The 13,349-nt window shown below is 43.8% G+C and overlaps 1 protein-coding gene across 2 annotated transcripts in view; it reads left to right on the top strand.

Moving 5' to 3' along the window:
- LOC100136701 (sodium channel protein type 4 subunit alpha) overlaps positions 1–13,349 on the top strand; it is a 210,328-nt gene that overhangs the window by 109,521 nt on the left and 87,458 nt on the right. For both annotated transcript variants that reach the window (XM_036934870.1, XM_036934869.1), the window contains 2 exons: positions 7,182–7,355; positions 8,277–8,633. In XM_036934870.1, the coding sequence (XP_036790765.1) occupies positions 7,182–7,355; positions 8,277–8,633 (531 nt within the window). The remainder of the gene's footprint in view (positions 1–7,181; positions 7,356–8,276; positions 8,634–13,349) is intronic.

Here is a 13,349-nt window from a genome sequence, read left to right as displayed (position 1 = left end):
TTCACCAACATTTGGATGTGAATATGATCACTTGGAAAAATACACGTTCAGATATTCAGTTATGTTATTATACTGTCCTTCATGGGATCACAAAACACAACTGATCTGACATAATTGTTCTATAAGTGCCCAAGGACCACTCCAACCACTTGGACTACAGAAATATTGTTTCATTATTTAACCTTTTGATGTTACCGTTATGACGGGAGGAATCTCCTTGAAACAAAGATGTTTATTTCCCCTCAATTCTCCCAAATGTGTATGTGTGTGTGTTTGTGTGTGTATACGTGTGTGTGTGTGTTGGAAATGTGTGTGTTGGAAATGTTTCCATCTGCACACGTATGTGTGTGTGTTTGTATACGTTATGTGTGGACTGTTCACCCGAGGCCAGTTGGGCGTGCGTAGTCACGTGGATTGTGTTGACCGTGGGAGCGAAACCTTGTTGACGTGCTTCACAGAGAGTGCTTGTCACATGACATCTCCTCTCTGCCCCCTTCCCCGTTGAGCCCACGCCCACCGCCCTTCCGCTCGCATGAGCCTCACTCTGCTGTGTGTGGGTGTGTGTGTGGGTATTTGAGTGTGTATACACGTGTGTGTGTGTGTCTCTGTATACACACGTGTGTGTGTGTGTGTGTGTGTGTGTGTGTGTGTGTGTGTGTGTGTGTGTGTGTGTGTGTGTGTGTGTGTGTATACGAGTGTGTATACACGTGTGTGTGTGTCTCTGTATACACACGTGTGTGTGTGTGTGTGTGTGTGTGTGTGTGTGTGAGTGTCTGTATACACACGTGTGTGTGTGTGTGTGTGTGTGTGTGTGTGTATACGAGTGTGTATACACGTGTGTGTGTGTGTGTGTGTGTGTGTGTGTGTGTGTCTCTGTATACACACGTGTGTGTGTGTGTGTGTGTGTGTCTCTGTATACACACGTGTGTGTGTGTGTGTGTGTGTCTCTGTATACACACGTGTGTGTGTGTGTGTGTGTGTGTCTGTATACATTTATGTATGCATGCGTGTATATCTTCATATATGCTGAGCCAGGACTCTTTGCTGTTACTATCACAGCCACAGCCAGCACAGCACAGGCCCTAGTTTACACAGCAATACCCATCCAGCTGTCCTCCTGTGCCCTTCAGCTACCCCTCAGTCACACAGACACAGCTGGACAGATGTATGGACAACACCTCCGGGCTGTTAGATAGACACATGAGTGTGTTGGATGCTGGCATGATGTTCTTTTCAGAACCGTACATCTGTATCTCTGTGAGAGGACAGTGAGTTGTTTGGGGTGGGAGAGTGACAGACAGGTTGTCTGAGGCAGCGGTTAGATGAGTAATCTCTTACAGATAAAACACATAATTTCACGTGGAAAATCACATGATTAAAAACATGTTTTTGGAACACTTCACATGTGATCATGTGACATGAATGTGTTTTTTTCAGTAAGGATTCAGCAGATAGGCAACACACAGGTGTGTCCTTTCAGTCTTTTAGTAGGTTCATCTGATTGAATATATCATTTTAATATTCCCATTTAGCCTGGAAACCAAGCTAATTTGGTTCAACGTTGTGGGATATTCAACACGCCCACGCGCACAACACAAAAACACTAAACATATTTTTGTATTAGGTTTTCCGCACAAAACAGAATGGTTGCACCTGAAATGGCATTCTGTTCTTTCAGCTTGTATCCAGAGTGACTTGCAGGTGTATTTGGGATTAAGTGCCTTGCTCAAGGGCAAATCAACATATTTTTCACCTCGTCAGCTTGGGGATTTGAACCAGCAACCTTTCAGTTACTGGCCCAACTCTTAGCCACTAAGCTACCTGCCGCCTCAAAGAAACCTATTCCCTATATAGTGTATGTTTTTTTTGCCAGAGCTTGGTCTACAGTAGAGCACTTCTGCTCTAGGGAATAGGGTGCCATTTCAGTGCTTCACTTGACCTATTCACTATAACGTTGCTTGTCTCAGTGTCCTTAAGAGGGTAGACTTCACACACAACCTGCACACTTTCCTAAAGATCCAATCCACATTGGAGAAAACAGTGCCTTGCTGTTTTTGTTATTGTTTTGTTGATGTTATGGAGTAGAAACAGAGGACAGTAATGCGTGCAAAACAAAGTACAGTAAATGTACATCAAGGTACTGCAATATTTTTTTTTAGATGCATGCCAGCAAAGCCACTACACAACACAACAAAACACTAAACAATACATTAATTGCACTTTAACGGTGCCCACAAACAGCAGTCCCAACACCTTACCACTGCTACACCTGGCTATCAGCGGAGCCTTGTCTTGCAGCGAAACAGTTCATTTAACTTTATTTTCTGCCTTTGATAAAAACATAGCTGATATGTCTGACTTGCTTAAACAAATGTGGTTTCTACAGAAAATTGAGATGTACAAACTATGGCATAATGGGACGACAACTGGATAAGAGGCAATCCGTAATTTTGATTAAGACAATGAGCTAGGACGGGCGTAGTCAATATAACTATTTGTTCAGCACATTTGAAATGCATATCGACAGAATTCAGAACATGGGCCGTTCTTACAGTATTCTCCCTGTACACCAAGTCAGAACCGTATGATAAATAAAGGGGGCATATAAGCAGACAATGAATGCTCTTACTGTATTTGATGATGACATTTCTCATGGTAGAAGCATGGCAAAAGTCATACTAGAATGACAGCAGGGCCAATGTTGATTGTTTATCTTTTTAAGCTTGGAAAAGAGACCCTCAAATCCAGACTTGGGACCACACAGCCACTCCACTGAATAGCAAGCTAGTGATTGCTTTGCGATGCCTGCAGTTAGCCACTGATTCCTTCAAAACCACTGATTGTTGAATTTGCAATTTCCAACTTGTAATGTTTATGTCCAATGGCCGATGAGCACCGATACGTTTTGTCTATAATTTCTATTCATTATTTCTATTCATATGACAAGGATCAAAAAGGATTTGCCAGTTGATTGTCGACAAGGGTCATGATGAGGAATGGTAGCTTGCTAGCTAAGATTTTGAAAGTATCAGTCCAATCAAAGCTACTGTAGATATAACTTTATGGCCAATGACCATGAGCCTTCTTGGATGGGCACTTCTAATGTAACTCTATGGCAGCACCTAAGGGGCTTAAATTTTTTAGCTCTACCCTTAGATTTGGCAGTGATGTAGTGTCCCCTAGAGTGACAAAACACTGACCCAATCACAACGCAACTAGAGAACATTACCAAGCCCTCTGCCCTGAATGACGGATCACCACTGGCAATGATGTCCAAAAAAAACTGTGTTCGTTTATTTGCAGTAATTTCTTTGTTTTTGTAATGCCCCAAACGGACGTGGCAGTTCCACCAATTAATGATTCCAGCTGTACTCTTATCACAGGAGATATGAATTGTGTGGTCACGATGCCGTGACATGCTCAGACCAACACGTCAGTATTATTCAATTACCATGTCTGCCTGGGCATCCTAAACACTTACTCATTACTGCTGCTTTGGCCTGACAGAAATAATTAACCTTCATGCCTTCGGATTGTGTCCCAAATGACACTCTACTCCCAATATAGTGCACTACTTTTGACCAGAGTCCTATTGTCCCTGGTCAAAAGTAGTGCACTATGGAGGGAATAGAGTACCATTTGTGACACAACATTCACTATAAAAACATTGTAGTTGTTTAAACTAATTATTAGTAAGTAACTGGTTCCACTGCTTTTTTTTTTTTTTTACTCAACTTTTCAATTAAAGCTTTTCCCAAACTTGCAAAATTCAGTCAACTTAAAATTATGTTTTTGTTCCACTTGTCTCATATGTTCATTCAACTATAAATTATTATTTGGGCATTTTCACTAAATAAGGCTGTGGAACTAGTGACATGCAATAGTTGAAAATAGTTGCAATTATTGTGATTAAGGAGTAATTAAGGAGTAACATTTACACAGGTTAATATGGCCCACAAACATTAGACAACTATACAGAAAACCCCAACATTTCTGAAATAAACAAGTGAAATAAATAATGAGAGAATAGTGAGATGAACTGATAATTGACACAGACATGGTGGCATACAGTAGCAGGAAGATCAGAATGCCATGAACCAAAAGGTTGTGAGTTCAAATCCCAGATGAGGACATGTTGAATAATAATTACTGTATAAATGAATATGTATAATGTAGTCATATGTATCAAATACCTGAGTTGAAAACATTGTTGTGCAGACTATTTTTGTTAATATGCCCAAATAATATTTGAATTAACATATGAGATTAGTTGAACAAACAGTGTTAGTGCCGTGGCCCACTCTGTATACCCGTCGCAAGACCCACTGGTTGATGCTTATTTATAAAACCCTCTTAGGCCTCACTCCCCCCTATCTGAGATATCTACTGCAGCCCTCATCTTCCACGTACAACACCCGTTCTGCCAGTCACATTCTGTTAAACGTCCCCAAAGCACACACATCCCTGGGTCGCTCGTCTTTTCAGTTCACTGCAGCTTGCAACTGGAACGAGCTGCAACAAACACTCAAACTGGACAGTTTTATCTCCATCTCTTCATTCAAAGACTCAATCATGGACACTCTTACTGACAGTTCTGGCTGCTTTGCGTGATGTATGTCTCTACCTTCTTGCCCTTTGTGCTGTTGTTTGTGCCCAATAATGTTTGTACCATGTTTTGTGCTGCTACCATGCTGTGCTGCTGCCATATCGTGTTGCTACCATGTTGTTGTCATGTTGTGTTGCTACCATGCTGTGTTGTTATGTGTTGCTGCCATGCTATGTTGTTGTCTTAGGTCTCTCTTTATGCAGTGTTGTGATGTCTCTTTATGTAGTGTTGTGTTGTCTCTCCTGTCATAATGTGTGTTTTGTCCTATATCTTTCTTTAATTTATTTGTATTTTAAATCCCAGCCCCCGTTCCTGCAGGAGGCCTTTTGCCTTTTGGTAGACTGTTATTGCAAATAAGTTAACTCACTTGCCTAGTTAAATAAAGGTTAAATAACAAAAATGTAAATACTCATTATCTGTTTTCGAATTACAGAGATGCTAATTTGAAGTACAGACTTGATGAAAATGCGTTTTAATAACATTGCAACAAAGTAAATTAATTTTTCAACACATTTCTGGTGTGCGCATTTCCAGTAGTGGAAAGTCATTCACCCAAGCAAACTGTTATTATTAACTCACAGTAATTTGAGCATCACACTAGGCGACATCAACTTCATCCTAAAGACATTAAGTTATTGTCTCCTGCACCATATCTACCCCAAACCAATACAGTACAGCACACAAACTGATAACACTTTATATGGATAGTCCCAAGTACATGGTTTGTAGATGGTTTGTGCATGTTCAGTAGATGTTGAATAAGTGTCAACAAAATTTCAATGAACTATCAACTAAACTTAACCCTAACCCTTACACCAAACCATAATCCAAACCTAAACCTAACATTTATTCTAACCCTAATCCTAACCGTAACCTTAGCAAGCAGTTGTTTATCAACATATTTAGTCATTTGTTGATTATATGGCCATCTGTAGATCATCTATATGGGACTATCAGAATAAAGTGTGAGCCACAAACTCAATACATTCATATAGTAGGCTACATGTCCATGTGTTGTCCTTTTCTGGGGCGATGCCATGTCGTGTTGGACGTCTTCCTGGCTTCATGTTGGCACTGATCTCTGTGAGATGCAGCGGCAGCATCATCGCTCGCAGGATACTCCTCCGCCCAATCATAATAAACGCCCTGTCTCATCCTCGGGTCCTGACAGCGTAATAACAGTATGATTGTGAAGTACCTTGTCATTGATAACGAGCTGTGTACCGAGCTTAATGAGCCCCATGTAAATGAGAATAGATACACACACACACACACACCAAAGCAGGTAGGCAGGCGCGTGCACACACACACACACACACACACACACACACACACACACACACACACACACACACACACACACACACACACAGACATTGGGCCCCTCCAGGCGACTGAAAGTGGGGGCTTCAGTGCCAGTCAACATCCCAGCTGTAATCACACCAAACTGCTCACTAAGCCACTCACTGTGTGTGTGTGAGTTTGTGTTTGTGTGTGGACATAACCAGCTATTCTAAACAGACTCCAGATCAGATCCTTTCAAGGCTACCCAAACGTGCCCTATGACGATTTCACCTTGTCCACCCGCTACCCCCTCCACCCTCGCCTTCCGCCCGTGTGTCACGTACTCAGTGTCACATCGAGGAGCACGTCTGCAAGGAACAACTAGCAGAGAGCTGCAAGACGAAAACACACAGAGATCACAGAAGCAAAGCACAAATACACGCACACACACACACACACCTATACTGCAGACCTGTCAGCTGCTTTAGCTTTTACAACACAAACACAGAGCAAGAGGCAATACCTATCTCCATAGTGGTCCAGCCAAAGGAAGAAAAAACAACGATGGTGGCTAACATGAAAGAGATGAGGATGCTCCTAAAACAGCATCTGAAAACTGATATCATAAGCAGATTTCCCCTTAAGGAGATTAGGTGGACACAGGAGCCAGCTCACTGTGTGCAGTAAAGGCTGTGAGTCTTAATTCAATATACAGGAAAGCTCCCAGTCTGAGGTTTCAGTTTTATTATTGACGTTGCATTAACTGTGCAGTTTGATGTCGCAGTTCCAGATGCTCCAATGAAGAAAACAGCAAGACAGGGATTTAATCAAAGGTACATTGTACTGGTAATTTCCCTGACGTTCGCTGAGATCACATTCACACTAAACGCTGCGGATGTCGGATCAAGCGTAAATGACCTTTTGTTGAGTGCAGTGCACTTGTCAACGATGCAGGTAGAGCTGCTGTGCTTGTATGGGTAGGCATTGGCAAAAAACAAATCTAAGAGGATGGTTTTGGGCAATACTTTAGATCTTATTTAAAAACATTTCTCATCAGCTCCCATTAGTCCTCCAAGTACAGCCCTGACTTCCAGATGGTTCCAGATGGTTCCAGATGGATAAGATCAGTAGATTGGGAGACAATCAGGCAAAGCGACAGCCACCAGTGTCCTACTGCAGTGCTTCATGTTCAAGGGAGGCCTGATTCTGACTCTAACCTGCTCTGAAGTTTCCTACCCCCAGGCTAAGCTCTCCCTCTCTGTTTGTGTCTGTGTGTGTCTGTGTTTCCTAGGTATTCTCCGGGATCTTCACCGCTGAGATGGTTTTAAAGATCATCGCTCTGGATCCATACTACTATTTCCAACAAGGTTGGAACATCTTTGACAGCATCATCGTGTGCCTCAGCCTCATGGAGCTGGGCCTGTCCGACGTGGAGGGACTGTCCGTTCTCCGGTCCTTCAGACTGGTATTTAACCATTTAACATGTCACCCCTCTGGCCTATCTCTGTCTCTGTGTGCTGTCTGTCTCTCTGTGTGTTTGTAGGTGATGGTTGTCTGGAATGGGTGTGTTAAAGCCTGCACTGTTTGACAGTGTCACTGGTTAGGTCTCTCACCCAATGGTACTGTACATGTATGCGAACTGTAAGTCCCCCTAACTGTGAGACCATTGGCAAGTCCTTCTCAACAGTTACTAAACCAGCCTGAGTTATGTAACCCCATTTTACTACCATATCCCATTGACAGAATAATTTGAATTGTAGTCAGTAGCCACTTCTTTATTTAGAAATGTGAAATGTGTGCCTCCCGAATGGTGCAGCGGTCTAAGGCATTGCATCACAGTGTTGCCTGGGGTTTGGTCATTACTGGCAGTGACCGGGAGTCCCATAGGGCAGCGCAAAATTGGCCCAGCGTTGTCCGGGTTAGGGGAGGGTTTGGCCAGGGGGGCTTTACTTAGCTCATCGTGCTCTAGTGACTCCTTGTGGCGGGCCGGGTGCCTGCAGGCTGACTTCGGTCATCAGTTGAATTGTGTTTCCTCCGACACATTGGTGCAGCTGTCGTCCGGGTTATACAAGCATGTGTTAAGAAGCGCGATTTAGCTGGTCATGATTTGCAGCACTTGACCTTTGCCTCGCCAGAGCCCGTTGGGGAGTTGCAGTGAGCGATGAGACGATTGTAATCACGAAAGGGGGGGATAAAAATTACACAAAAAAGTTAAATGTGACAAATGAACATTTTACTGAAAGTTTAAACTCGAACATGAGAATAGGACAAAGAAAATATAATTTGTCTCTAAATCTCTTGATTCAGCTTCTAGTTAACATTAATTTCTAAATTCATTTCTCAGACAACTAACAAACAGCTGGTCTCACTATCTCCCCTCCCACAGCTGAGGGTGTTCAAGTTGGCCAAGTCGTGGCCCACCCTCAACACACTCATCAAGATCATCGGCAACTCGGTGGGCGCCCTGGGAAACCTGACCCTGGTCCTAGCCATCATAGTCTTCATCTTTGCCGTAGTGGGCATGCAGCTGTTCGGCAAGAACTACCAGGACTGTGTGTGTAAGATCTCCAAGGACTGTACGCTGCCGCGCTGGCACATGAAGGACTTCTTCCACTCGTTCCTCATCGTATTCAGGGTGCTGTGTGGCGAGTGGATCGAGACCATGTGGGATTGTATGGAGGTGGCCGGGCAACCTCTCTGCATCCTGGTCTTCATGCTCGTCATGGTGATCGGGAACCTAGTGGTGAGTCAAACTAAGTCACTCAGTCTCTTTGGCTAGGGTGGGTTATAAAGTCTGTCTAAGTCAAACTAAGTCACTTAGTCTCTTTGGCTAGGGTAGGTTATGATGTCTGTCTAAGTCAAACTAAGTCACTCAGTCTCTTTGGCTAGGGTGGATTATAAAGACTGTCTAAGTCAAACTAAGTCACTCAGTCTCTTTGGCTAGGGTGGGTTATAAAGACTGTCTAAGTCAAACTAAGTCACTCAGTCTCTTTGGCTAGGGTGGGTTATAAAGACTGTCTAAGTCAAACTAAGTCACTCAGTCTCTTTGGCTATGGTGGGTTATAAAGACTGTCTAAGTCAAACTAAGTCACTCAGTCTCTTTGGCTAGGGTGGGTTATAAATAGTATGTAATTTAGTAGCATGTTCGAGTTTAAAGGAAAACATTGGACACATTGTTTTTACTGATTTAGTTTTGCTGTGTTGTTTATGAAACGTCTAGATGATGTGTAATTTCAGGGCTTATACCCAAGTTTGACATTACTCAGTGTCCTCAAAAAACATGGGGTGTTTGTTTGTGTGCTTGTGTGAGTGAGGGGGTGAGTGCCTCAACTAGCTTTCTGCCCTTCCACTTTATCCCCCTCCTACCAATGTCTCTCTACCTGCCATGTTTGGAGCTTTTGGCAGGGTGGGAGGGGTGTACAGGGGGCCTTGTTAGCCTTGTTAGCCTTGTTAGCCTTGGCAAAGGAACACAGAGGGATGAAATGTTGAGAGGTCACAGGGTTCTGTTTTGTGACTGCTTCGTTTTACAGTCCTGCTCCACATGTATAGTAATTAAAAGACACCCCTTTAAAGGTCAGGGGGTTCAGCTGGGGAAACTAACAGTGATAAAGGAAGTAACAGGGTCCTAGGCCTCCTGGGCCTAGTAGGTCTAGATACCATTTGTCACAGAAGCCTATGCAGTGTTACCGACTGTAGCGCTGACTTCAGCAGTTTTGTTAGACCCTGGGGATATCTGCACACTTACAAGGTTGACTTCAACAGTTTTGTAGATCCTGGGGATATCTGCACACTTACAAGGCTGACATCAGCAGTTTTGTTAGATCATGGGGATATCTGCACACTTACAAGGTTGACTTCAACAGTTTTGTAGATCCTGGGGATATCTGCACACTTACAAGGCTGACATCAGCAGTTTTGTTAGATCATGGGGATATCTGCACACTTACAAGGCTGACTTCAGCAGTTTTGTTAGATCATGGGGATATCTGCACACTTACAAGGCTGACTTCAGCAGTTTTGTTAGATCATGGGGATATCTGCACACTTACAAGGCTGACTTCAGCAGTTTTGTTAGATCATGGGGATATCTGCACACTTACAAGGCTGACTTCAGCAGTTTTGTTAGATCATGGGGATATCTGCACACTTACAAGGCTGACTTCAACAGTTTTGTTAGATCATGGGGATATCCGCACACTTACAAGGCTGACTTCAGCAGTTTTGTTAGATCCTGGGGATATCCGCACACTTACAAGGCTGACTTCAACAGTTTTGTTAGATCATGGGGATATCCGCACACTTACAAGGCTGACTTCAACAGTTTTGTTAGATCATGGGGATATCCGCACACTTACAAGGCTGACTTCAACAGTTTTGTTAGATCCTGGGGATATCCGCACACTTACAAGGCTGACTTCAACAGTTTTGTTAGATCCTGGGGATATCCGCACACTTACAAGGCTGACTTCAACAGTTTTGTTAGATCATGGGGATATCCGCACACTTACAAGGCTGACTTCAGCAGTTTTGTTAGATCATGGGGATATCCGCACACTTACAAGGCTGACTTCAGCAGTTTTGTTAGATCATGGGGATATCCGCACACTTACAAGGCTGACTTCAACAGTTTTGTTAGATCCTGGGGATATCCGCACACTTACAAGGCTGACTTCAGCAGTTTTGTTAGATCATGGGGATATCTGCACACTTACAAGGCTGACTTCAGCAGTTTTGTTAGATCATGGGGATATCTGCACACTTACAAGGCTGACTTCAGCAGTTTTGTTAGATCCTGGGGATATCTGCACACTTACAAGGCTGACTTCAGCAGTTTTGTTAGATCCTGGGGATATCTGCACACTTACAAGGTTGACTTCAACAGTTTTGTTAGATCCTGGGGATATCTGCACACTTACAAGGCTGACTTCAGCAGTTTTGTTAGATCCTGGGGATATCCGCACACTTACAAGGCTGAGTTTGGCAGTTTTGTTAGATCCTGGGGATATCTGCACACTTACAAGGCTGAGTTTGGCAGTTTTGTTAGATCCTGGGGATATCTGCACACTTACAAGGCTGACTTCAACAGTTTTGTTAGATCCTGGGGATATCTGCACACTTACAAGGCTGACCTCCTTGACTGTATTTCTGCTGTCTGTATCTCTCTCTCTCTCTCTGTCACTCACAAACACACACACACTTTGTCCTGGCAGACCTAATTCCATGTCCTTAAGGCTGTCATCGGTGAGGGGTTTTCCACACTAACTGACATGTAGACAGGTGCTGAAGTTTACACTGGCATCGTTGGGCAGCCCAATGCCATACTGAGGGTTAGTGTATAAGTCTCCTACTGTATGTGTTGGGGTTGTTTAAATACAAAATGCCTCATGATTACCATGCAGGAAGTGAACCCACATCCTTGCCACTGCCCTACCCCACCCCAACCCATTGAGCCACTTAATTAGGGACTAAATGAGTCAAGGCTCTCTACTGAATGGAGTGGTACTCAGTCTTCCCAGTACCGCTCTCTATTTACAGTGTCCTCTCTGTCCTCAGTGGTCGCCTCTTTCACTACATACTCCACTACTGTTTCCATCCGCGGGGCAGCCGAGCAACGAAGCCACAATTACCCAGCCAAATGTATCTGCTAATATTATCTTTCTCTGCGGGGTCGCCCCCAGTCCCTTAGTCAAGTCAGCGCCTGTCATTTGCTTACGCACTTGTGTTAGAGGACCCCTCCTCTCCTCCTCTCCTCCTCGCTTCTGCCCCCCTCCTCCACCACCCTCATCCTCTTCTCTCCCCCCTTCTGCCCCCTCTCCTCCGCCACCCTCATCCTCTTCTCTCCCCCTTCTGCCCCCCCTCCTCCGCCACTCTCATCCTCTTCTCTCTCCCCTTCTGCCCCCTCCTCCTCTTCTCTCTCCCCTTCTGCCCCCCTCCTCCGCCACCCTCATCCTCTTCTCTCTCCCCTTCTGCCCCCCCTCCTCCGCCACCCTCATCCTCTTCTCAGCCTCTTCCATCTCTCCTCCTCCTTCCCCACCTCCTCTTATCTTTCTCCTTCCTCCTCCCTCCTTCTCTACCTCCTTTCTCTCTCTTTCTCCCTCCTCCTCCCTCCTTCTCTACCTCCTCTTTTCTCTCTCCCTCCTCCCTCCTCCCTCCTCCTCCCCCACCTCCTCTTCTCTCTCTCCTTCCTCCTCCCTCCTTCTCTACCTCCTTTCTCTCTCTCTCTCCCTCCTCCTCCCTCCTTCTCTACCTCCTTTTCTCTCTCTCCCTCCTCCTCCCTCCTTCTCTACCTCCTTTTCTCTCTCTCCCTCCTCCTCCCTCCCCCTGTCATATTTATTTTAGCTGAGCAGTCAAAGGAGGTCGGTGAGACTTAGTACTGCCTGGCCTGCGAGACCTTGTGTTGTGTAACATAACATGGCTGCCAGTGTCTTGTCGGGAGGCTGACAAAATGTCTGATGTGGGACAGCGTGTTAACAGATCCAGATCAACCAACGTCAACGTCAAAAGACTCGAGTCATACTGAGGTTCATTAGAAAATGAGCACTCGTCTAGGTATCCAGACCTGACCTCAAGTGATCTTCTACCTCAGGTCCCTTATTGTCTCAAGTGTTGTCAAATCAAATCAAATGTTATTTGTCACATACACGTGATTAGCAGATGTTATTGTGGGTGTAGTGAAATGCTTATGTTTCTAGCTCCAACAGTGCAGTAACATCTAACAAGTAATATCTAACAATTTCATAACAATACACACAAATCCAATATAAAGGAATGGAATTAAGAATCTATAAATATTTGAACGAGGAATGTCGGAGCGCCATAGACTAAGATACAGTAGAATAGGATATAGTATACACTACCGTTCAAATGTTTGGGGTCACTTAGATATGTCCTTCTTTTTGAAAGAAAAGCACATTTTATTGCCCATTAAAATAACATCCAATTGATCAGAAAAAGAGAGTATACATTGTTAATGTTGTAAATGACTACTGTAGCTGGAAACGGTGGATTTTTAATGGAATATCTACATAGGCGTTCAGAGGACCATTATCAGAAACCATTACTTCTGTGTTCCAATGGCACGTTGTGTTAGCTAATCCAAGTTTATCATTTTAAAAGGCTAATTGATTATTAGAATATCCTTTTGCAATTATGTTAACACAGCTGAAAATGTGCCATTGGAACACAGGCGTGATAGTTGCTGATAAAGGGCCTCTGAATGCCTATGTAGATATTCCCTGAAAAATTATCTGTTTCCAGCAACAATAGTTATTTACAACGTTAACAATGTCTACACTGTATTTCTGATCAATTTGATGTTATTTTAAAGCTATCTTGTTACCTAGAATTACGTTTACATAGGTCATTCAATGGACGGAATTCATATAGAATTCAACAGTTTTGGTAATGATGAATGTCTCGCCTCTGTGATGCTAAGAGAAAACCAACCTGCATGTACAAC

The sequence above is a fragment of the Oncorhynchus mykiss genome, chromosome 11, assembly GCF_013265735.2.
Source record: "Oncorhynchus mykiss isolate Arlee chromosome 11, USDA_OmykA_1.1, whole genome shotgun sequence".
Lineage (NCBI taxonomy): Eukaryota > Metazoa > Chordata > Actinopteri > Salmoniformes > Salmonidae > Oncorhynchus > Oncorhynchus mykiss.
The sequence above is the reverse complement of the archived record's forward strand: the minus strand, read 5'-3'. Positions and strand labels throughout refer to the sequence as shown.